The sequence below is a fragment of the Pipistrellus hanaki genome (assembly GCF_964339955.1).
Source record: "Pipistrellus hanaki genome assembly, chromosome: 1".
Taxonomy (NCBI): Eukaryota; Metazoa; Chordata; class Mammalia; order Chiroptera; family Vespertilionidae; genus Pipistrellus; species Pipistrellus hanaki.
Genome location: NC_140503.1, coordinates 16,394,079 through 16,420,993, shown reverse-complemented (window position 1 = coordinate 16,420,993; position 26,915 = coordinate 16,394,079). Strand labels below are relative to the sequence as shown.

The 26,915-nt window shown below is 38.1% G+C and overlaps 1 protein-coding gene across 3 annotated transcripts in view; it reads right to left on the bottom strand.

Moving 5' to 3' along the window:
- Positions 1-26,915, bottom strand: part of CEP128 (centrosomal protein 128) — a 313,428-nt gene that overhangs the window by 249,056 nt on the left and 37,457 nt on the right. For all 3 annotated transcript variants that reach the window (XM_084891426.1, XM_084891427.1, XM_084891428.1), the window contains exons 9-10: positions 26,003-26,075; positions 13,181-13,297 (exon numbers count right to left, since the gene is read on the bottom strand). In XM_084891426.1, coding sequence (XP_084747552.1) covers positions 13,181-13,297; positions 26,003-26,075 — 190 coding nt within the window. The remainder of the gene's footprint in view (positions 1-13,180; positions 13,298-26,002; positions 26,076-26,915) is intronic.

Genomic DNA, 26,915 nt, shown 5'->3' with positions numbered 1-26,915 from the left:
TCTAAAAGACATGAGGGAATGAGCAATGCAATTGTTTTCAGAAATGAAAACGCCTGCCTCTGGAAATGGAATGTGCAAATGTCCAAGTGCAGGCACCCTCGCCTGACACTGTCCATGAAAAAGCAAGAAGCCCATGCACTTGGCCTAGAGTGGGCAAGAGGAAGAACCACAGAAAATTCGGTGATGGGGCAACAGGCTGAGGACTTCAGATCTCATTCTGAATGCGATTTTTAAAAGCAACACTTTTTAAGAGTTTTGAAGAGACATTATCTAATTCTGCGAGGAATCTGTTAGGAGGGAGGAATGGAAACAAGGCTACTGTACTAGCCCAGATAGGCAACAATAGTGGCAAGATGATAGACGAGAGGCAGTCAGGTAAAGGGGAAGAATAGCTACCAATTCAGGAAATATTTTTAAAATAGAGCTGACAGGATTTAATGATGGACTGGATTGAAATGTGGGATAAATACAGAAGGCAAGGATATAAAGGAGACATAAGTTTTTAAAAACAAAATTGAAATTATTTTATCAAGATGAATATCTATCATTTTAAGAAAAATAAATCATAGGAGCTACTTATTAGGATGAACCATACACATGTGCACATGCACACACACACACACAAAGTTTAGCACCTTCTGTACAACTCCACAGGTCAAAAGGGAAAAAAACAGGAATTGGAACCCCAGTGACCAAACTGTCCAGGCATTGTGGCTTTGAATCACAGCATCCCTCTAACTTATTCCCACCTTTGATACTGGCCAGCAATGTTTCAAAGGTCTTAAGCTCAGATAATAAACAAGACTATAACTTTTTCTCACCGCCCTAGAAGCACCATTAAGTAAATCTATATAATAAAAGGCAAATATGCAAATCGACTGAATGGCAGGATGACCGGTCACTATGACATGCACTGACCACCAGGGGGCAGATGCTCAACCCAGAAGCTTCCCCCTGGTGGTCAGTGCACTCCCACAGGGGGAGCACCACTCAGCCAGAAGCCGTGAGGGAGCCTCTCCCGCCTCTGAGGCAGCACTAAGGATGCCACTTAGGGGCCTAAGCCATCAGTTGAACATCCCTCAAGGGCTTCTGGACTGCAAGAGGGTGCAGGCTGGGCTGAGGGACTTACCCTTCAAGTGCATGAATTTCGTGCAGTAGGCTTCTAGTTATATAATAAAGTTGTAGCTGTAACTTGACAATAATATGGAAAAAGATGCAAAAAACGTGAGTTTTTCATGCCTTGAGAAATAATTAATGCCAAAGATTCAGTATTCAAATAAATTTTAAAAAGGATCCAGTGTACAGAATAGAAATGGAAATTAACTAAAAATACAATGTGTCATAATACAGCTTTTCTACCAAGTACAGAAAACAAACAAAATTAGCCAAAGTGAGAACGCACAGCATTAGGAACATTAGTCGAAAACTATTGTAAGTGGGGTGGGTGGACAGCAAGGTACAAAGGCATTGATTATTAAGGAGAAGAAAATGACAAGTGAAAGATTTGGATCTAGATATGATAAAAATTTAGCTAAAGTATCTTTGGGACACTTTTGCATGACTTAGAGACATAAAATGTGGAAAGTGGCATGGAATATAATTCCAGGGAAATAAACTCATTTCAAATTATAGCATCTAATTATTTTATTATATGTAAAAAAGATTCTTCTGCAGAGGGCAGCAGGCAGAGAGGGAGGAAGTAACTGTAATCCTGAATAGGAAGCATGAAGGAAACTCTAACAAAAAAGCATAGAAAAGACAGTTTTACTGTTAAACATAGCAGATGTCTTACCATGTATAAGTGTGTCATCATTTATTTTTCAACAGTGGAGAGCAACACTGTTCTAAACTTAAAATTTTAAATATCTATAATTAATTAAATTTTTTCAGTTACAATATTTGTGCCAAGTATACTTTCAGGAAGCCCTAAGAGTTGAGGTATAAGTATATATATTATTATAAAGAATCATTTTTCAACCAACGTTATCAACTTTAACAGAACATGCCTGTTAGGTCACAACAGATGGTTCAATACTGACGACTAGTGGTCAAAAACCTGTAGTAATTCCCTATTAAGTATCCTAAGATTTTTATCATCTGAATTTCAAACAGGTAATGGAAATTATGTAAAAACCTGAGTTAAAAGACTTCTTCCCTTACAAAAATCACAGGGATAAATTGACAAACCTTATCATAATAGGAGGCTTTAGACTGACATATTTAATAAGAATGAATAAAATTAACAGAAGTGACCTACGTTTGCGTATGTATGTGTATCTGACATACATAAAATTTTGCATCCAAAAACCAGAAAAATATATTTAACTTTTTATTTTTATTCAGAGAATACTTACAAAAAATTGATGATGGTACTATGTTAAAATGGAAGGTTCAACAAATTTCAAAGGAACTAAATTTAAAATAAATAATAAAATTTAAAAATAAGTAACACATATAATTGAAAGTTACAAAAGGCACCCTGCATAAGTCTTGAATTACAGAGGAAATTGAGAGAAATCTTAAAAGATTTAGAAATAAACTACTATAAAAGAACAGCACATAAAAAAGTTGAAGAAATAAACTAAGATAGTCAAAACAAAAACTAATAAAATAATCATGTCTAGCAAGACAACTTTGAAAGTGGGAAAAGAATAGTTAAATAATACTAAAGGAACAGAATATAGCTTCCAAAAAAATTAAAATAATAAAGCAGGGCTACGATTGCCTCTTTAAATTCATTTCAAAACACAGAACACAGACAATGGTTTAACTTATAGAATCATGAATATGTGTCAAGATAAATGTCTAAATAAAAAGGCTATGTAACAAAAAAAGAGTTAACTAAAAATCTCAGCCACCTAAAAGATAACAGGTACAAATGATTGTATGGGTGAATTTTAACATCCATGAAATAGACAATCCTCCTGATAGAGCTAGAGGATAGAAAAAAAAAGGAATCAAATAATTCATTTTATGAGATTAATGTAACTTTGCTTACAAAAGCAAAAAGAACAGTGCCAAGAAAATTATCACTGACCTCAACCATAAGCATAAATATAAAAATCCTGAAGAAAACACTAGCTAATTAATTTAGCAATATATAAAAACACATCTAAATATAGTTCTCAGAAATTTAAGGAGGAGAGCTCAACATCTATTAAAAGAGTCAACTACACTTAAATATTAAGAAATAGCAGCAAGAATATTTGATATATTTCACAACCCATTCATAATTTTAAAACAACAACAATCCTCTCTTGGCAACCAAGAAATATAAGCCAATGTTGTTAATCTGATTTGAAAAATAGCACTCAAAACCATACAACAGAGTTAACACTTTAAAAGTATCCCTAAATATACTGAAATAAAGCAAGGATTCATGCCATCTTTGCTTTTATTCAACATTCCACTTGAATTTCTAGCCAGTACAATAAAACAACAACAAACAGAATTATAAAGAGACTACATTTCCTTTCATTTCAACAGATATGATTACCTACACAGTAGATACTATGTCAGTAAAGCTACTAACAAATCATCAGAACTAATCAGATTATCAAACAAAATTGTTGTATATGACAACAACATATAAAACCAATTACACCCCTATATACTCTAAATAATCAATGAGAGATGCAATAAAAGAAAATACCCCATTCACAAAACAAAGAAAAACCATAGGTACCTAGGAATAAGTCCAACAAAAGAAGTACAAGACCTTTATATAGAAAATTATAAAACATTGGAAAACATGTTCTCTTCTAATTAATCTATATTTAGTACAATTACAATCAAAATGCCAGAAGAATATTTCATAAAACACGAAAGGAGATTTTCATTATCATTTACCAAAATATAATAAAAGCTATAATAATTGAGACAAAATGATAACAGTTCAGAAATAGATAAACAGATCAATACAATGTACATAGAACCCAGAAGATATCATGGGAAACTAGATGCATAATTGAAGTGGCATTAGAATCAGAGGGGAAAAACAATTTATTCAAAAATGATGCTGAGATACCTGATTTGTCATATAAAAAAAAAAAAAAAAAACTTAGTGCCCTAGCCGGTTTGGCCCTTGGACCAAAGGGACCCGGTTCGATTCCTGTCAAGAGCACATACCTTGGAGGCAGGCTCAGGGCACCTGTGGGAGGCAACCAATAGATGTGTGTCTCTCACATCAATGCTTTTCTCTCTGTCACTCCCCCTCCTTTCCACTCTCTCTAAAAATTAATGGAAAAATATCCTCAAGTGAGGATTAACAAAACAAACAAACAAAAAAACTTAGATTTCTTCCTCCTACCATTAAAAAAGTAGAATTCTGGGGAAAGCACAAATAGTCCAGTATTTTAAAATGAGCAGATAACCAGGTGATCTGTACAGGCCCAAATGAAAACTGCTACAAATATGGGAAAAGATGCTCAAATTGGGAAATGCAAGTGAACATAAAAATAAGTTAACACTTTATACCTATCACTCCAGCAAAAATAAAAACTATAATGATTACTACTGGTAGAAATGTGGGGGAAAGAGCCATTCTCAACCAGTTTGCCGACAGAAATATGAAGAGTTAGAACCTTTTGGAAAAATAACCTGGTAATCTCTATGATAATAAAGCGTCCATCTGTGGTAATAAAAGATTAAGTAAGAACTATATCAACTAGTTGGAAAAATTTCCAGAAAGTATTGGTCACATAAAAAAGCAAGATGCATAAATATACATATATATGATGTGATCATATCAAAAATAAAAGCATATCAAAAAAAATAAAGAAAGAAGTCCTTTATGGCCTTGCCGAGTAGCTCAGTTGGTTATAGTATAGTCCGCATATGTACATGTTGCAGGTTCAGTCCTAGTCAGGGCACATATAAGAATCAACCAATGAATACATAAGTAAGTAGAACAACAAACTGATGTTTCTTTCTCTCTCTCTCTCTCTCTCTCTCTCTCTCTCTCTCTCTCTCTCTCTCCCCTTCCCTTACCCCTTTCTCCTGCTCAAACAAAAACAAACAAACAACAACAAAAAACAAGCAGCCCTAGCCAGTTTTGCCCAGTGGATAGAGCTTCAGCCTGTGGACCAAAGGGCCCCAGTTCGATTCCGGTCAGGGGCATATATGGTTGCAGGCTCCTTCCCAGCCTGGGCCCTCATCAGGGCTCATGCAGGAAGCAACCAATCAATGTGTTTCTCTCACATTGATATTTCTCTCTATCTTTCTCTCTTCCACTCTCTCTTGAAATCAACAGAAAACATTCTTGGGTAAGGATTTAAAAAAAAAAAAAAAAGAAAGAAAGAAAACACCTATCTATGCAAAGATATATATAGTCTATCTATGTCTGTCCAGGATAATTTAGAGCACAAGGAGAAATATCAAGGGTTATATCCCAAGATATTTACACTTTTTTCTTTTTTAGGGAGTAGGGGGAATGTTGATGAGAGAGCAAAGGGGAAGGGACAAGGGGAAATGAGCCAAGTCAATAATAAAGATACATTAAAAAAGAGAATGCTTGTCTGATCATTTGTGATATGATCACATTTAGTTATGCATTTAATTATAGGTGAATAAATACTTTTTACATTGGATCAAAATAATGTATTAATGTGGTTACTACTTAATGCATTAAGCAAATATTTACTAAGTGCAAATTGTGTTAAATGCTAGAAATGCAAAATGCTCAAAATGAGTACTACGAGACAACACATCAAGATATGGTAACAGTAACAACCTAAGACAAAAAACTTCATATAATTATCACTATCTAAAAATTGAACAATGAGGAGGAAAAAAACCATCTTTGAAAAAAAAAAAAATAGTCGATGGCATTGGAACTATTACAAGAATAAAAAGTGTAGCTCAAAATAAGGCTCAGACTTATCCTACACACATAGCTTCACCCAGGAAGAATAAACACTAGAGCAGGAGTTTTCAAATGTTCTCCTGATGCACACGTTTTCCTTCAGAGCAGCACCTGTGTGGCTGTCCTACTGCGATACCCAGTGCCTCAGCATCCGTGTTCCTCTCTGCCTAATACCCACCTGGTCACCAAGGCCTGACAACGGGTTGAATTCTAGAGCTCGTGTCCTAAGGAGTAGGAAAACAATGAGGTTTCCTTGTGTTTTCCACAGAACTTCTGTTTTATTTTTAAACTCTCATTTACTTGTAAATTCCACCTCTCTTTTCTCAAGACCCAAGAAGGCTATTGGGATGGTCAATGTGAGGGCAACTCAATGGGCATTTATATAAAAGACGTCTAGCCTTAGCTGTTTGGCTCAGTACACAGTGTTGGCCCAACGACTGAAGGGTTCCAAGGTTGAATTCTGGTCAAGGGCACATACTTCGGGTGCAGGCTTGATCCCTGGCCCAAATCAATATGTCTCTCACATCCATGTTTTTCTGTCTCTGTCTCCTCCTCCCTGCTCCACTCTCTGTAAAAATTGATGAAAAGTGTCGAAGCCGGTTTGGCTTAGTGGATAGAGCGCCTGCCTATGGACTGAAAGGTCCCAGGTTCAATTCTGGTCAAGGGCATGTACCTTGGTTGCAGGCACATTCCCAGTGGGGGCTGTGCAGGAGGCAGCTGATTGATGTTTCTAGCTTTCTATCCCTCTCTGTAAAAACTCGATAAAATATATTTTTTAAAATGTTATTGCTGTAAAATATATAGCACATAACATTTGTTGTATTAACCTTTTAAAAAAAAATTGATGAAAAAGTATCGTCAAATAAGGATCAACAAAAAATAAAAATAAAAGATATCTAAAAATATGAGTGGGGAAAGGGAGGCTTGTGTTATGAAATAAGTATCTGAAAATGTGGGGGATAACTAAAAAAAGGAAGGCATTGACTATGGGAACAAGAAGAGGGTAAAGTGAATGGCCAAGCAAAAGTTTTCCAATTCAGCCCTGGGAAGGTAAGTGGAGTGGAGTACTAAATCTACATCTCCAAACCAAGTAGGATAATGAGGAAAGGAAGTTCAGGAGAAGGGGTTAAATGAGACCACTTTAGAACATTTGTCTAAGTAGGATCCCCTCTGATTAGACACAGAAGTCTCCAGGGAAATGCTAATGCTATTAAGAGGACATTAGGAAAACATTCTTGGCTTCCTGGGAACTTCTCCCTTAATGACTCCCAACTAAATACATTAATAAACAGTACCCAAGGCTTTTCTTACATGAAGTGTCCATTTTACTCAGTGTCTCGAGCCAAAGTAACATTTCTGGGAAGGAATGAATAGCCACTTCTTTATTAGGTTTTTCATAATTGGTACTAATGCCAAAAGATTAAGGAAAATATTGGAGAAAAAAAAAAGCCAGTATCAATTACTTTAACTTTTCTGCAAATGGCCTTATTTTATTGATGAAGCTCCCATAATCTGGTTTTCTAGATTGAAAAACTACTGAGTTGAGCTCCTACCTTGCACTTAATTCCTCACTTAATCTTCACCATCTTCTATTAAGACTCCATGCCTCATCTACCTCACAGACTTTTCCATGAAGCACCTTTAAACTTTAAGGCATCTCAATCACCCTAGATCATATGGAATATTCTTGATGGGGTAAATGAGGGAATCAGCATTTCCATATGCTACGAAATGCTCTGAAAAGCATATACAAACATACACCCAGCACTCATCTCCAATTTTCATTTTAAGTAATTCAACTGAAGTTGAAGAAATAACATTCCATTTACAAGAAACTGCTAGTAAAAACCAAGTCAGAAATTTCCAAAATGCCAGTCAAAAGCTAGAAATTTTATCTAAGATTTTATGTGAATTTTGGACCTACAAAAGAGTTTTTAAAAAAAACCTCTTTCATGATCCTAGTACCCACCATCCCACCCACTCCATTAAATTTAACTAATCAAGGTCACCTTACTATTAAGCACATGATGGGAAGGAGTCTGTTAATATGATAAATGCACCTTAATGTTAAACAAACACTTTATTGTTTGTATAATAGTTCAACAAAAAAAGGTTGATGATGGTTATTAGCTTAACAATATTCCAATTTCTTTAGTAAAAGTTCAGAGTGCTAGAACAACCACTCAAAATTGAAAGATATATGAAAAGAATATTTTTGCAAAACTAATATAAAGCACTCCTCTCTCTAAAGAGACCTCTATTGAGATACCAAAACAAAGTTGTTTGACCTGTGATACGAGGGTTGAAGGCCAATGAAAATCCTTACAGAGTTATGAAAACCTGACATTCATGTGAAATCATAAGCAGTAGAGCAGGGGTCCTCAAACTTTTTAAAGTGGGGGCCAGATCACGGTCCCTCAGAGAGCTGGAGGGCCGGACTATATGAACTACTAATTCCTACTGTAACACCTCAGCTGCGCTCACTGCCCAAAAAACCTGGCGGGCCGGATCAGACTCCTCTGCGGGCCGCATGTGGCCCGTGGGTCGTAGTTTGAAGACCCCTGCAGTAGAGGATCAAAAAGGAAGTGGACTGACTCCAGAGTACGCAGAGCCCCTTTGCTCAGACCAATAGAGAAAATAAAATAAAATAAAATAAAATAAAAAACAGAAAACAGTCAACAATTCCTTAAAAACTCTAGACAAGAAAAGGAGAGCGGCTCTTCCTCATCTGATTTCCAAAGATTAATAAATATTGTTTTATAATTAAATGGAAACAAATAAAGCCCTGAGGACCTAAGGGCCTCATAAGATCACTAAAAAAGTAGGCTTCAGCCCAAGCCATAGACCGCCTCCCTGTAATATGACCTTATACCCAGAAAACTCTGACATCCTGCGATTTTTAATAAATCGCTCCTAATCTTTTAACTACTTTTAAATGTCATAACTTTCACTAACATTGAATTACACATTTTAGGGTGGCAGAATGGCAAAACGTGCAGATTCAGTTGTTCTCCATAGCCAAAAACAAAACACACTGATTACCGTTATCACAGAGTACAAGGATTTCCATAAGTATTTTTTAATATTGAAAAGAAAACAGTGTTCCTCTCCTTAAACATGACCTTTCCAGAAAAGTGTGAGAGCCTCTTAACCTGGGAGTAGGAAATGCATCGGCCTGAATTAATCCTCCCTGCACTATGCAATCCAAAACCACCTTTTGTAAGTGCATAGGTCATCGTGTATATTAAAGTGACAAAGTACGAAATTAAACATTTCTTATCAATAGTGATCCTCTATTGTCAGAAAGGGCATTCCGAATCACACCTCAAGCTTTTAGTCAAACTGACAATTGCACTGCAAATATTCAGGCTCCGGTTTCTCAAAGCGGGTGGGAAGCAATCTTCCTCCCCCCGCTTCTTTGTAATTTGGGGCATTCTGCAGAGAGAGGAGAAAATAAGTACGGGAAATTTTTCTAATTTTCTCCTGCAAAAAGAGCAATTGTCTCTTCAGTACTATTCTTATGCTCACCAGATGCAATTTGCTTTGAGAATAAATGTATAAAAATCAATGTCTAAAAAAAAAAAAAGGCTACCCACATGCTGTATCTAATTATTCAACAAAGTATCCTTTTCAAAGTAATTACCGACTAACAAGTGTAAGCCTCCCTTTGTGAAATGAAGAAAAGTGGAATTTTAGAAAACAAAAGCAGATTTTTCTATCAATGTACATGTAATTTCAGAGTTGCAATTTTTGTTCCTAATTTTCAAGCAGCAGTATTTCTACATAAGAAATTTCTGTTAATCTGTCAATTAATAAGGGTAATGATTTCCATGCACACGTGAGTGTGGTTTGTAGAATATCACTTTCGGAGAAAACCATTTGGTGAAAGAAAAAAATTCCTTTTGATTTTAATCTTTTTGTTTTCTTCTTATTTCTAATTTTTATACCTATTGTATAAATCTAAAAAACACTTTAAGGGAATTTTGACAAATTTATTTTCTATAATAATAAAACATAAACAACATAATAAAATGAGAATTCACAAATCTATACCAATAAAAATGAATGAATGAAGAAAAAGACAAATACTTTCCTTACTATAGAATTACAAAAAATAAATGTGGACAATGATGGAACTTTTAAAGAAACTCATCATTTAGTATCACTTTTAATAATAAGTGTCTCATACAATAATCAATATTAGATACAAAAATTCATGGGTGTGATATTAGGCTATTTTCAAGTCTCAAAGCATCTTCCCATCCTATATAATGAAGAGGTGATATGCAAATTAACCCTCACACCCTCGCACAAGATGGCTGGACCCATGTGGTCAAAGATGGCCGCCACAAGATGGCAAGCAGGGAAGGGCAGTTGTGGGTGATCTGACCAGCAGGGGAGGGCAGTTGTGGGGATCAGGCTTGCAGGGGAGGGCAGTTGGGGTGACCAGTCCTGCAGGGGAGGGCAATTGGAGGCAACCAGGCCTACAGGGGAGGGCAGTAGGGGGTAACAAGGCCAGCAGGGGAGGGCAGTTGGGGGCAGTCAGACCAACAGAGGAGGGCAATCGATTGGCAGGGGAGCAGTTAGGCATAGATCAGGCTGGCAGGGGAGTGGTTAGGGGGTGATCAGGCTGGCAGGTAGGGAGCAGTTGGGAGCCAGCAGGCCTGGATTGTGAGAGAGATGCCCGACTGCCAGTTTAGGCCTGATCCCTGTGGACAGGCAGTCGAATATCACTCAAGGGGTCCGAGATTGGAGAGGGTGCAGGCTGGGCTGAGGGATACCACCACCCCCAGTGCACGAACTTCATGCACCAGGCCTCTAGTAAAATAAATAATTACAAACACATAATAGTGATTTTAGTAAAAAACTTGGCAGGCAACAGTTCTATTTTAAGTAATGGAAAAAACTGACATTACATGCCTCCTGACATGATATCCTGGGAAGAGCATAATACCATTACTCTAGATTTCCTGCTGAAAGTATTGAATCTGATTGTGAGGAAACGTCAACAAACCAAAAATGAAAGATATTCTACAAAATAACTGGCCAGTATTCTACAAAGTTCTTAGGGTGTGAATGACAACGAAAGACTGAAACCCTATTCCACATTAAAAGAGATTAAACAGACGTGACAGCCAAATGCTATCTGTAACCCTGAACTGTATCCTAGATCAGAAAAGGACATCAGTGGCACAAATTCAATAAGACATGTAGTCTACATCACAGTATTGATCCAATGATAATTTCCTGTGATTAAGAAAGAGAATATACACACCATATTGTTTAGGTATCAAATATTTATATCCTGTGTGCAACTAATGCAAAAAAGTGTGTGTGTGTGTGTGTGTGTGTTTGTGTGTGTGTAGAGAAATGATAAAGTTAGTCTGGTAAAATTTGAATATTGGGGGAATCTAGATATAGGATATACAGAAATTCTTTGTTCTAATTTTTTAATTTCTTCGTAAGTCTGACATTTCAAAATAAAATGGTATCTAAAGAATAAGTGACCTCTATTTTTCATTGATTTGATGACAGTCTTACAGTCTTATCCAGGGGTTGGCAAATACTATCTAATAAAAGAGTAATATGCAAATTAACCATTACTCCACTACAGCCATAAGCCACATCCATAAGCCACACCACAAGCTACGATCACCAGCCAATCAGAGCGAGTATGCAAATTAACCCCAACCAGATGCCTTCAGCCACAGAGAGCAGGAGGGAGGCTTAGGTTTCCCCAGCAATGGAGGAAGCCAAGCTTTCCATCTGCCCTTGCCGGCATAGGCCTCCACTCAAGGTTACAAAGTTTCAATTATAGAAGGTAAACAAATCCAAACAGAAATGGCGGCAGCCACAGAGCTGGAAAGAGCGGGAGGCTAGGGTTGCCCCCAGCAAAGGAGGAAGCCAAGCTTTCCACACACCCTGGCCAGCCCAGACCTTCGCTTAAGGCTACAAAGTTTCGATTATAGAAGATACATAAATTCCAACAGATATGGCTGCCACCATGGAGTAAGCAGAAGGCTTGGCTCTGCTCCAGGCTACAAAGTTTCAATTGTAGAAGATAAATAAACCCTAGATACCAGGACCTCCGCAAGGGTTGCCAGGGGGCGTGGCTGGCCTGCAAACCACCACAGGCCCCTCGCCCAGGCTGCCCCATGCCCCAAGGGAACCCCCACCCTGATCCAGGACATTCTTCAGGGCAAACCAGCCGGCCCCCACTCTTGCACCAGGCCTCTATCCTATCTAATAAAAGAGTAATATGCAGATTGACCATTACTCCAACACACAAAATTGCTGTCCCCATGTGATCAAAGATCCCATGAGGACACAAGATGGCCACCACAAGATGGCCAGCAGGGTAGGGCAATTGGGAGGACCAGGCCTGCAGGGGAGGGCAGTTAGGGGTCACCAGGCCTGCAGGGGATGGCAGTTAGGGGTGACCAGGCCTGCAGGGGATGGCAGTTAGGGGCAAACAGGCTGGCAGGGGAGCAGTTAGGCATCAATCAGGCTGGCAGGGGAGTGGTTAGGGGGTGATCAGGCTGGCAGGCAGAAGCAGTTAGGGGCAATCAGGAAGGCAGGCAAATGAGCAGTTGGGAGCCAGCAGTCCTGGATTGTGAGAGGGATGTCCCAGATTGGAGAGGATGCAGGCTGGGCTGAGGGACACTGCCCTATCTCCCTCCCCCCCTCCCCTTGCATGAATTTCATGCACTGGGCCTCTAATGTTTCTATAAAGGGCCAGGCAGTGAATATCTAACAAAGGCTTTGTGGACCATACAGTCTCTTTCATAGCTACTCAACACATCCATTGTGTCACAAAAGCACCCCCAGACAAATTGGAAATGAATGGGAACAGCTGTGCTCCAATAAAATTTTATTTACAAAAATAGCCAATGAGTCAGATTCAGTCCATGTGGCCAGTTTGCTGACCCCTGTTATGTCAAGGAAAATCAATCAGAGTAATTATACTTTCAGTTAATATTTTTTGAGTACATGCCAGACACTATGTTAAGTGCTTTACTGCTTAACTCGTTTATCCTTGCACCAATCTGATTACAGTAAAATTACGATTATTTCCACTTCCCACAGGCCTAGAAAAGGTGAGGATCTGGTCCACATGACACAGCTAGCAAGCAGTAGATTCTGGGTTTGACCCAGAGAGGGCTGTCTTCTCTCACTAAACTATAAACATGTTATACTTCTCATGTGGACTGAACTACACTGTCATAGGGTAACAACTAAGGGATTGTGATGATTTAGCAACAGCTAACAGTTACCTAAGATCAAGACGAACATTCTGAGAAGGTATTTTTCACAAACCTCTTGTAGCTGCAAAGAAATAAGTCCCAGTTGGTCCTGGCGTTTTTCCACCAGTTCTCTTTCTGTGCGCATCTCCCTTTCTATTTCTTGCAGCCGTCGCTCCACCCGATCTGAAACCTTAACACGAACAAACAGAAGTACTGACATTACAGAGCTGTTAGGTGAAGAGGAAGAAAAAGGACTAACTCACCTCTATTTTTCATTTACGCCAGATACACTACTGCCCAAAGCACTTAAGACTGGCTTGTTTGTAGAGCCCTTTTTCATGACACAATTATAAAACAGATCACACAAAAACTAAAAAACATTTTAAAAAGCAATCATTAGTCTCTAAATAATCCAAACCTGAATCCCAAAAAAGAACTTATATTTTTCAAAGCATAAAATAGTAATTGAATAGGTGAGCGTTAAAAGCAATAAACTAGAAAAGAGTGCCCTCTGGTGAAACATGAGAAAAACAGCAATTTTGTAAAGCTCCTTCATTTCTTACTCTGGTAAACTGTTAAATCTGTTTAGTTCTTTATCGTTTTAATTATCTATAAGCATGACCTGCCTCGGGAGGTTTTGATGTTTATGTGCAGCAAATAATTGAAAGGGATTTTCATTAGCTTGTCAATCTTGTCTAGTGTGATCTGCTAAAAATAAACCAGCTGAAAATATCAAAAACTAAAGTCAAACTGAAAAATAATTAATTGGGACTCTCTAAAATAAACATGAAAGAATTTTCCTCTCTGATGCAAGATTTTCCCTGCTAAAAGTTTGGAAAATTCAAAAACACTTTGTGAGTTACCACTAAATAGTCCACTAAATAAAATTTACACTATTTGATGACGTGTTTATTTGGTGCTGGTAAACAGAACATATTTGCTTTCCTTTAAGAGAATCAATAAATACAGCTCTTGTAAGAAATATTTTTTTGTCAATTTTATAGCCAAAAATGGTCCTGGTCACTAGGGATCTTACTAGGACAAGGACTATGTTCTAAACTGAATTATGGTGATGGTTTCACTACTCAGTACATTTACTAAAAATTGAACACTTAAAGCAGATTAATTTTACTGCAAATTATACCTCAGACTAAGTTTGTTAAAAAAAAAAAAAAAAAAAAAAAAAAAAAAAAAAAAAAAACACATCAGTAAGAACAAGTTTGATTAGTTAATGAAGTCTGAGCAAAAATATTCTCTCAAAAAAAATCAGCACTATTTACTAAGACTAATAAGTCTAGTGTTTTCAACTTCTAGTGCTTAGAAACCAGATATTCACTGATAGTTGCAGTTCTTTACAAAAACTCAAAAAACCCCTCAGCATCAAGCTTCTAATTTATCCTGAAAACCAACCATAATATCCCAACAATTTACTACTGCATCTGAAATAAACGCAGCACCTGCTGTAAGAGAAAATGATATTGACTAAATACTAAAAAGCAAAAGTGATTAATTCATTCAATTTTTATAAAATGAAAATATATTTATTGTTCACTGTAAATATAAAAAGTAATAGCAACACACCAGAAAATACACAATAAAGAACAACTTCAGAATCACTATTATGGCTACTATAAAAAAATTAGTGTTGAAATTGGAACTCCTGCACTGCTGGTGGGATACAAAATGGTAGACCACTATGGGAACAGTGTGGTATTCCTTAAAATATTTTTTTAAAAATTATCATATGAGCCAAAACCGGTTTGGCTCAGTGGTAGAGCGTCGGTCTGCGGACTGAAAAGTCCCGGGTTCGATTCCAGTCACGGGCATGTGCCCCCTGGTAGGGGGTGTGCAAGAGGCAGCTGGTCCATGTTTCTCTCTCATCGACGTTTCTAGCTCTCTATCTCTCTCCCTTTCTCTCTGTTAAAAATCAATAAAATATATATTTTTTTAAATTATCATATGATCCAACAATTCCATATCTAGGTATATACCCAAAAGAATTGAAAGCAGATATTTGCACCCCCATATTCAAAGCAGCATTCTTCATAATAGCCAAAAGATGGGGGCAACCCAAGTGTCTATTGGCAGGTAAGTAGATAAACCAAATATGGCTTATACATACAATGGAGTATGGGTTCAGCCTTAAAATGGAAGAAAATTCTTACACATCCTATAACATGGATGAACTGTGAAAACATTATGCTAAGAAATGAGGTGCCTAGAGTAGTCAAATACATACAGTACAATGGTGGTTGTCAGAGGCAACATGCCTAGGAAGGTTGTGATGTTCTGACTGGAGACTTTTACTAAATGGGCATCATTTCAATTTTGCAAGATGAAAAGAGTTCTGGATTTGGTTATACAACTGTGAATGTACTAAACTGAATACTTAAAAATGGGTAAAATGGTGAATTTTATGTTATATATATTTATTACAACCAAAAATAATTCAGAATAATAAAAATAATCTGCTAATACCATCCACCAAAACAATCTTGTTATATATTTCCAGAATTTTTTATGCATATGTACATGATAAGTCAATCACATATCCATTTTATTTCTTTTTTTTTTTTTTTAACAAAATTTGGGTATTTCACATAGTGCTTGTAAATTTTTTTTCTATTACATCTCATGGACAACTTTCCATGACAACAAATAAAACTATATATTCTTAAAAAGTACACCATTCTTCATAATTGATTAAAATAATTCCCTATAACCCTAACTGGTTTGGTTCAGTGGATAGAGCATCGGCCTGTGGACTGAAAGGTCCCAGGTTCAATTCTGATCAAGGACATGTACCTTGGTTGTGGGCACATCCCCAATAGGAGGTGTGCAGGAGGCAGATGATCAATGTTTCTGTCCCATCAATGTTTCTAACTCTCTATCTCTCTCCCTTCCTCTCTGTAAAAAAAAAAAAAAAAATGTTTTTTAAATAAATATAAAATAGAATAATTATCTATTGATAGTGAGAAAACAATTGTTTATTTTTACTAGTACATACTGTGACAAACACTCCTATATAAGATTATTTTGTACACTAAAGATACAATCTTTAAGTGAAACTGTTGAGTCAAAAGACATAAATCACTAATGAAGTTATTAATCTGGGATCATACAACTAATTAGTGAGAAAAATGAGAGCCCAGTGAATCTCCATTTCCAGCAGTATCTTGTAATCCTAGGTCCACTTTCATGCATTCATCTGGCAAGCATGCACGAACACTAATTTGCCCCAGTTAAATTATGCTAGGTAGAGGATAGGCATAGAGCAATACACAAGCTGCATCCACAGACACTGTCTTCTAATAGCTTGTTATCTATTAAGGACTTACACTAAATCAGGAGTTAGGATTTCTCTAATTAAATTCAATGAGTTGGATAAGTTCTATATTTCAGGAAAGAAGAATATGCTTATTGGCATCCTAATCAAAATTAAAGCAGTTCAAGTAACCAAATACTGAGGGATAAAAATCTAAAATTACTTAGACATTTTCCACTTCAGCACCACAGCCAGGACATATGATGATTTAGAGTTCTCAGTTTTTAAATAATGTTTGGGTTAGGCAGATTTTGACAAGGTTTCAATGGTCTCTGCTTCCGGGTATTCATGCACTTGTGTAATTTCCTCCTCTGGAGTTTAGACTGGCTCTAGTGACATCCTTCCGATAAACAGAATACAAAACAAGTCATGTTCATACTTAGGTTATAAAAAATTATGACTCCCATCTTTCTAACATGTTCTTCTGGCTGGCCCTCTCTCCTGCCTTCTTGCTTGCTTGCTCTGATGAATCAAGCTGCCATGTTGTGAGATGCTCTGTGGGAAGGCCATATGTAAAGGAAACAAAAGAGCCCTGCGACCATCCGTTCATGACAAACTGATACTTTAGTCCAAGAAATTGAATGAGCTAGGAAGGAAGTAAATCCATTGCAGGCAAGATGTGAGATGGCTGTGGCCTGTGAGAGACTCAGAGCCAAAGGAGCCAGCTAAGCCAGGCCTGGACCCCTAACCTACAGAAACTGTCATGATAAATGTTTTAAGCCAGCAAGTTCAGGAAATTTGATATGCATCCATAGATAACTAATGCAAATGTTTTTATCCTTACCCTCGGATATGTGTATTGATTTGAAAAAGGAAAAGAGGGAAGGAGGAAAGGAAAGGATGGAAAGAGAGAATGAGAGAGAGGGGACTCAGTGAAGTGATGGTGCCTGAAGAGAAGCATCAGACAGAAGAAGATGGAACTGAGCAAAACTTCAGAAATAAAAGGGGGCACAATTTTATCATGGACTGGAAGTGTGCTATGCAGGAAAAGACCTAGAGTGACTCTTAGATGTCCACTGGATGGATTACAGTGCCATTTTCTGAGACTGAGCAGACCAGAGGAAGAGCAGGTAAACACAGCTCTAAACAGAAGAGCATGGGCTCTGTACCTAATGACACAGCATAACTTACTACTGTGGAATGATAAAATAATTCCCAGTAATACAAATTATTTTAAAGACTGCATTCATCAATGCCTCCTCATTTTCATTTTTTTTTTTATTTCTGAGACATAAAGGAAAAATTCTAAACAGCTAATGCTAAAAAGTACATTTTTATTGAGATCCATGTGAACCAATTAAATGTATTACACAGATATCAAAGAGTCCAACTTTTCCATATTTATGTATAAAAATAGTATAATAAGAATAAACATTAGAATAGCATTTAAAGCTAGCTTTAATGAGCAGAGGTGAAATGAAAGCAAAGGCCTTCTGTTTATGGGATTGTATCCCGATTTTTCAATACATTGATTCCTCAGATCTTTCACAGTAGATGCTGTTGTAAAATGCATTTCAATACGTATTTGTTGTATAACCTGCTGTTGCAATCTGTGCAATAACCATGTTATCCTAAATGCAGGGTTGAGAATTCTTACTTGAATTCATGGCCTACTCTTTCAGAAACAGCTGGATCCATGTTTACATTTTTAATTAACATAGGGACCCTTCTATAGAAACTAAAATAAAATTGACTTTTTCCTCCATGAATAGTAAAACTAATATGCACTCATATCATATTAAACTGGGTTAATTCTAGATAACGAATGTCCTCTGTGGTAAAAGGTCCATGTGATAGTGTTTATTACCACAATTAAGTGTTAACATAAAATATTTTCCATAATATCATGCTATGAATAATAACTATTCCCTCCCAACAGGCAGCTTGAAAAACAAACAAACAAAAATCTATGATTCACAAAGGATTAACAAATCAGACCTTGGCATGTATGATAGAAACCGGTACCTTTTGCCTCTCAAAGAAAAATGTGTTCTATAAACTTTCAAGATATATTTTAGTTACTGAGAAAATGCACGAGAAACAAGTGTAGCCTCGGAATAATGCACAATAAATGAGATTAACAGCGGTTACCAACAGAAAATGAAATTGGTGGGAGACAGAGGCAGTCCTTCATTTTTCTTTGTATATTTGTACAATATTTAAAAGTTTTCTACCATGAACGTACATCATTTTGGAAATTTTATTCTAAACCTAAATCCGGAGGGGGAAACAGTTGCAGTCTCTGAGAAGTTTAATGCTCAAATAACAAAACCACATCTTTTCTGACAGTATGCTATCATGAATTCACAAATGCAACACAATACGTCAAATAGTTACAAAATGTAAATGTTGACTTCAGTTGGAATAAGTAATTCATAAAATCTATATTAAGCCTTGTACAAATTGGAAGTAAACATCATGTGACCTTTGGAAGACCTTCCAAATTTCAATAACATCACTTTTAAGGTTTTGCATTAGACAGCTGTTTCCTAATCAGGAGGACATGCACCCACATGATTCAGATGTCCTCTGTACAACTAAGAACAACCTCACTTGAGAGCACATTTACCAAACAAGCTGTTACATCACAACTTGATGTGAGGAACTGGCAGGTGAACAACTGAACTGGGTGCCCAGTTAGGTGTGTCCAATTCTCCAGGTTCTGACAATATAAAAGAGCGTGTCCTGATGAGCTGAGCACACGGGCAGCTGAGGAAATTGGCAAGGTGTATACACCAACTACATCAATGAGCTGTGAATAGGGAGGTGTGACCTGCAGTTGTGCAGTCATAGTTTTGATTGATGTCGAGTGACTCCGATCAGTGGTAATGATGATGTAAAAGGCTGTCTCTAAATTTAGCTAACTGTTAACTTTTAGCTCAGTGGTTACACTTTAGACCCACATTCACACTCCAGACTATGTAAATATCGATAGTACTTGCTAGCTTTATTTGCTTTATGAAAGAAAAAAATATGAAGTGGTAACAGTTCATTTGGGGTTCTCTTTAACATGGCGAAAGGAGAAACTTAACAAAGGCAATGTGCACTATGCAAATCAGTATTTTCAAAAATTCAAACTGATAACATTGTAATGCACCCAGTTATTAATAGCAGGAAAGGAACAAGGGAAAGGCAAATATTATAGGCATATAATTTGTGCAGCTTTGCCAGGAAGCCATCTGGCCTGTTCCTTGCAGATCCTGGGGAAAGAGACTGGACAGAGGAAGAACAGACACATGCTCAGTCAATTCTGTGCTTGCCTATCAGTCATACCTGGGAACAGGTCATGGGCCAGAGAAGGCATGGACACTACAAGCACAAGACGATTTAATATATTTGATCTCCTAGTCCAGTGGCCAGCAAACCGTGGCTCATGAGCCACATTTGGCTCTTTGGCCCCTTGAGTGTGGCTCTTTCACAAAATACCATGGCTTGGGCAAGATGATTTTGAAGAAGTGGCATTAGAAGAAGTTTAAGTTTTAAAAATTTGGCTCGCAAAAGAAATTTAATCGTTTTACTGTTGATATTTGGTTCTGTTCACTAATGAGTTTGCCGACCACCGTCCTAGTCAAAGGAGTTCTCTCTCTCGCTCTTTCTTGCTTGCTCAAGCTTGACTCCTGGCCTGTGGGACTCTGGTGCTCCTGCATTTGCACAAAATGCAGGAGCACCAGAACACAAAACAATGGAGTAATGGTGTGTAACTAGCCTGATGCTGTTACTGGACCCAGCTCTACCATGGAAAAGAAACTCTGGATACTGGTTTTGCTTCTAGCTCTGCTGAATCCCCAGTTGTACCTCTTCCAGGATTGGATTAAGGGAAATGGGGCTTGGGAAAACCACAGATATAATTCCACACAAATAGAAATTACTCATCTGCCAGAAACCAAACCAGCATGTCATAATTACAAGAGTTCCATCAAAAGGTTGATGAGACTTGGGGGCTCAACAGGGGTTGAACCATATATGTAATCATCTGTTGAAACAGCTAAAAAGCATCTCCCCCAACCCTGAATAGGATAATCGTTTGGTGCTAGACAGCTCAAGGCATCTTAATCTACATGTTATTGCTTCCTGTTGGCCAAACACCTGAACAATTGTAGGCTATTCCCCAATCTGACAATGCTTCTGTAAACCCTAACCTTTGAAACCCTACCCTTCAAAGTGTATTGTCTCCACCTTGCCTTAGGACAAATTCTGTTAATAAAAAGCAAGGGGTCCTGGGACAAGAAGAGTCTTTAGCACCTTTAGCTGAATTCCTCTGACCCCCAATGCCTTTCAAAACTATCTTTCGTCTCCGGACTCTTTAATCATCTATGCACAGTCTTTTTCCAGCTTGCTGAACCCCTTTTTAATGCTGGGTCAAGAATCCTGGCACTCATCCTCCTGTGTGAGTCTCAGAAAATTCTTTTTCTAATGATATCATAAGGAACCAACCCCCAGCACTCGGTGGGGACAGGGATATCCAACTCACACTTACAACAGAGGAAGACTATCCACACATTTCTCCAATAACAAAACCATCCCAAATATCTAACAATGTCAAAAGACAGCATGACATTTCAGCTAGATATACCTATGGTTTCTCAGATCTACAAGGATCTCAGCAGAACACTAAGGATATTCAAGTCTGGATCAAAGCCCTTGTCACAAGCATGCTCACAAGTTGTATACCTATATAGAAGTAAAAGAAGCCTCATACAACATCTGAAAATCTCTAAAATCTTATGCATTAGAAATAACAAACCTAGTAATAAAATCTGATATATACAAAAAGATTGAGGGAGTTTCACTTCCAAAAATGACAGGCTAAATAATTTAGACCACCCCTTCCAATGCAAATAACTTAAAAAGCTAAAAATAATATTTTAAATAAAAATCTGGAAAACTAGCCTGGCTGGTATGACTCCATGATTAAGCATCAACCTATGAACCAGGAGGTCACAGTTAGATCCCCAATCAGGGCACATGCCTAGGTTTTGGGCTCAGTCACTGGGGGCGAGGTGGGTGGAGCATGGGGCAGCTGATCAATGTTCCCTCTCATCATTGATGCTTCTATCTCTCTCTCCCTCTCCCTTCCTCTCTGAAATATATATATTTAAGTGTAGAAAACTAAAAGAATCAAGACATATGAGACCAAATGCAAGATAAAAAAGAAACTAAGAGAGGTCGGTCGGTCCGTATTTTAGGGCCACTTTCTCCCTGAAAGAACAGCCCATTTCAGAAAAGGCAACTGAGACACTGAGAAGCTGAACAGTTTTTAACAGATGTGTGGGATCAAAAGCAAAAACTGAAGTTGAGAGCCTTCCCAAGGAAGGGAGTCCCTGGTCAAACTCCCTAGCCTATGGGTTGGAATCCTGCCTGAAGGACAATACACTAACAGTAAGGATGAACCAGAAATGGTTAAAACCTGACACTGAAGTTTAACTTTGAAATATCTCAACAATTAACAATAAGGTAATCCATGATTGCCATAGTCTCTAATTTATAACAAAAAGCAAATATGTCCTCTCATTCATAATAATTATCAAATTATCTAAGCAACTTCTCTTTGTAGAGAATGAAAGAGATTTTCTGTCATCAACAGAAGATCCCATTATGAAAGTTTTAAAAAATGAGAAGAAACAGTTGTAGAATGGGAGACAATCTTAGCAATATATACAATTGATAAAGTGCTCATATATAAGATATATAAAGGCCTCACCCAAATCAGTAATAAAATGGCAAGAAACTCAATAAAAGAGTGGGCAAAAAACAAACTGGCACTTCAAAAAAGAAAACAGCCAATAGCCAACAAACAAAAAAATAAAAAAAAATACTCATTATCATTAGTAATCATGAAAATGTAAATTAAAGCCATAATGAGATACCATAAACACTCAACATAATGGCTATAACTGAAAGACTCAGTAGTATCAGTGTTGGAAAGGATGAACAACACAAATCCTCACACACTGATGGTAAGAGTGTAAATTAACGCAGCCACTTTGAAAGCCTGCTTTTCAGGACCTAGTAAATTGGAAGGCAGCTAGCAACTGCACTGCATGTTACATTCCAACAGAAATGAACACACAGGTGTTCTAAAATAATAAAATCAGTCACTGCAGCATTATTCATAACAGCCCAAAATTCGAAATAATTCCAATATCCATCACAAAATATTACAATATATTACAGTATATTCATACAATGGAATACTAAAGAGCAATAAAAATGAACTAACTGCAAGTACAGGGCACAACACCCAAAAATATCACAATCATAATGTTTAGCAAAAGAAGTCAAACATCGAAAACAGCATGTCGTGAATGACTGCATTTATATGAAGTCCAAAAGAGACAAAATTAAGCTTCAGGGTTAAAAGTTAAACCAAGGGTCATGTTTAAAAAGGAAGGAGTTAGTGACAGGGAAGGGAAATAAAGCAGCCTTGTGTGTGCTGGTGATATCTAGTTCTATACCTGAGTGGTGGTTACATGGGCATATTCACCTTGAAATAATTAATCCAGCTTCACATTGATATATATATATATATATATATATATATATATATATATATATATATATATATATATGTATGTATGTATATTTCTGTATGTGCATTCTGTATGTGCAACATACCCCGCTTGCAGGCTCAAACCCCAATGTGGGGCATACAGGAAGCAGCCAATTGATGATTCTGTCTCCTCATTGATGTTTCTATCTCTCTCTCCCTCTCCCTTCCTCTCTGAAATAAATAAAAATATATTTAAAAAGAAAAAAGACACAAAGCTTCAGCAGCTTCCTTTGTCAAGTGACAGGTCCCACACTAGAGTTTATGAGAGGAGAGGACCATTGAAGAAGGTATAGAGGACCTTAGAGCTCCTTCTTATTAGTGTGCATTCAGCTCCGAGGGAGAGAGAATGTAAGCCAGAGAATGCATAAATGACTTTTTGTGTGAACCACTGCAATTAAGAAAGGCACCAATCTCAAAACAGATTTTTTTTAAGTATATGATATTTTGCTATTTTAGACAGATACAGTGTAAATTAAATGGTGCCCTTGGTGTGCCTGGGAGAATCTAGGACTTTATGTAAAAAATTAAGTATCCCATGTCCTGACCACACATTAGTGCCACACCATCATGTAACAGCTGCAAAGATTTGTCAACTGCAACAGAAGACCGACATCTTCACCTCTCTGGGGCACTTCCAAACACTCAGGCAGGAGGCGCTTTTATGTGGTCAGGTGCTTATTCTTGTTTTTTAAAGGGGCAGTAACTGAGTTGATCTCTGAAAATATAGCATATTCATCTCTTAGCAGATGCAGCCAATAAATTCAAACTCCAAAATAAACAGCATATCTATCTGAGGAACTGTAAACACAATTAACATCTGGAGAAAAATTAACTGCTTTTACTAGAAAACATCCAGATATGTTTAAAAAAAAAAAAAATTCTGCTAACTTTTCTTGTCTTGGAAAGACAAAAGGTATTGTAGGAGATGAATAAATACATATTATTTCTAAGATTGAGCAATTTGCAAGAGTTTAGTGACAATTTCTATTGTTATTTTTCTTCTAAAAAAAACAGAAATGATGCAAAGAAACAGACACTGTATGGTCTTAAAATGTAACCTTAATTCCACCGAGAATAGTGATTTGATAAAAATAAATCTCTGCATAGAGAGTATGTACAATCTGAGTTTGAGATAACAAAACTTGAGAATACGGGGTATTTTCAATCAGTACTACCTAAAACAAGAACAGATAGCAAGGAGGTCTCTGTAGAAATTGTGTACACACTTATGTAAGACTAGAGGCCCAGTGCACGAAATTTGTGCACAGGGGGGTATCCCTCAGCCCAGCCTGCAGGGAGGGAGGAACAATACTCTCCAATCTGGACCCCTGAGGGATATTCAACCACCAGGATTGGGCCTAAACGGGCGGGTGTACATCCCTCTCACAATTCAGGACTGCTAGCTCCCAACTGCTCACTGCCTCTCTCTGATTGCCCCTAACCACTTCTGCCTGCAAGCCTGAGCACCCCCTAACACCTCCCCTGCCAGCCTGATAGAATCCTAATTGCTCCCCGGCTGGCCTGATTGCCCCTAACTGCCCTCCCCTACCATCCTGATCACCCCTAACTGCCCTCCCCTGCAGGCCTGGTTGCCCCCAACTGCCCTCCCCTGCAGGCCAGGTCCCTTCAACTGTCCTCTCCTACATGCCTGGGTCCCCCCAACTACCCTCCCCTGCAGGCCTGGTCACCCCCCCAATTGCCTTCCCCTGCTGACCTGGCCCCCCCAACTGCCCTCCCCTGCTGGCCTGGTCCCCTCAAGTGCCTTCCTCTTCAGTCCTGGTCCCCCCAATTGCCCTCCCTTCTTAGTCTGGTCTCCCCCAACTGCCCTCCTCTGCTGGCCCAGTCACCCTTAACTGCCTTCCCTGCTGGCCTAATTGCCTGGTCCCCTCAACTGCCCTCCCCTGCATACCTGGTCCCCCACAACTGCCCTCCCCTGCAGGCCTGGTCCCCCCAATTGCTCTTCCCTATAGGCCTTCCTCCCCAACTGCCTTCCCCTGCAGTCCTGGTCCCCCCAATAACCCTCCCCTGCTGACCTGATCTCCCCTAACTGACTTCTCTGATGGCCTAACTGCCCTTCCTGCTTGCCTGATTGCCCACAACTGCCCTCCCCTGCAAACCTGGGTCCCCCCACAACTATCCTCCCCTGCAGGCCTGGGTCCCCCAAACTGTCCTCCCCTGCATGCCTGGTAGCCCCCAACTGCCCTCCCTGCTGGCCTGGTCCTCCCAGCTGCTCTCCCCTACAGGCATGTCCCCCAACTGCCTTCCCCTGAAGTCCTGATACCCCCAAATGACCTCCTCTGCCAGCCCAGTCACTCCTAACTGTTCTCCTTGCTTGCCTGATCACCCACAACTGCCCTTCCCTGCAGGCCTGATCCCCCACAACTGCCCTCGGCTGCAGGCCTGGTCCTCCCCAAATGTCCTACCCTACTGGCCTGGTTGGCCCCAACTGCCCTCCCCTGCTAGCCTGGTCACCCCTAACTGCCCTCTTCTTCTGGCCTGGTAATCCCTAACTGCCCACAACTGCCCTTCCCTGCCAGCCATCTTGTGATGGCCATCTTGTGTACACATGAGGGCAGCCATCTTTGACCACATGGGGGTGGCCATCTTGTGTCTTGGAGTGACAGTCAATTTGCATATTACTATTTGATTAGATAGTAATAAAATAATAGGAGTTCTATAGAGCCACTTCTCAAAATTCTGTGTTTCTCAAATATCATTTAACAAGAGCCACAGAAGCATCACTGTAAAAGCAATACAATTTAAAATTCATAATAAAACTCTAACAATTAAAACAAATGATAATTCTATCCCCAATATACAACCATGTAAATATTTCAAACTTAAATACTGAAAATTTATAAACATTTTATAAGAGCTATAAAATATATTATTAAACAAAGTGGCATACACCACTAAAAAAGTTAAAATTTACTGAACTTCACTGTGAATACAATGAACCCAGCCACCCTCTCTACCATCTGCATATGAAATAAAACTTTTTATAAACAAAGAGTTCTCACCACTTCTTGTTTTTGGGTTTCACTCAGTTTTTCAGTCAATCTTTCCAAAGCCCTTTTTGTTTCAGCATCCGACCTAAGCAACAAAGAAAAATATTTTAAGTTGGCTTAAGATTTATACAATTGAGAAAATATATACAATTAATAAAATTTATAAAATAATGTTATTAAATAATATTCTATTGCAGTGGTTCTCAATTGTTAGCAAACATATGAGACACCTGGAGGTCTTGTTAAAAACAAAGAGCGATGAGCCCAATTCCCAAAATTTCTGAATCAGTAGTTCTCAGATGGAGTCCAAGAATGTGCATTTCTACAAATTCCTAGGTGATGTCAATGCTTGCTGGTCTAGGAAGTACATTTTGAGAAATACTGCTATACTGGAACATCATCTTCAATAACTAAGCTGTAATATCTTCCATTTTAAATTAAGAAGAAAGAAAGGGAGGGAGGAACAAAACTCTTAATCTCACATCCTCTCCAGCAATTTATAATCCAATTACATAAAAGTGCGCTGTACAAACTCATTAACTTATCTCCCATTACCTTTTTCCCATCGAATCAATAATGTAAATACAGGATCATTAATAAAATAGTACAGAAAGACTTACAAAGGAAAGCAAAGGCCTTCCTCTCTCACAGTTCCTCATATCTAGTTCACGCCCCACTAGCAATCATGTGTGATCATTTCCATTCTTAATTCTTTTGCTGATTACTTCCATCATTTCCAATTCTAGACATTTTCAATTGACTCCTTGTTTTGAAATATTTAGTTCACTCACATTGCTCTCCAAATTTGGATGAATGTATTGCTATTTTTAGTTCTTCTATTGGTTATCTGTGTGCCTTGCATAATGTGCATACACCTCTCATTAATATTCCATCATAGAGAATTGATGTTCTTTAGTTACTTTCT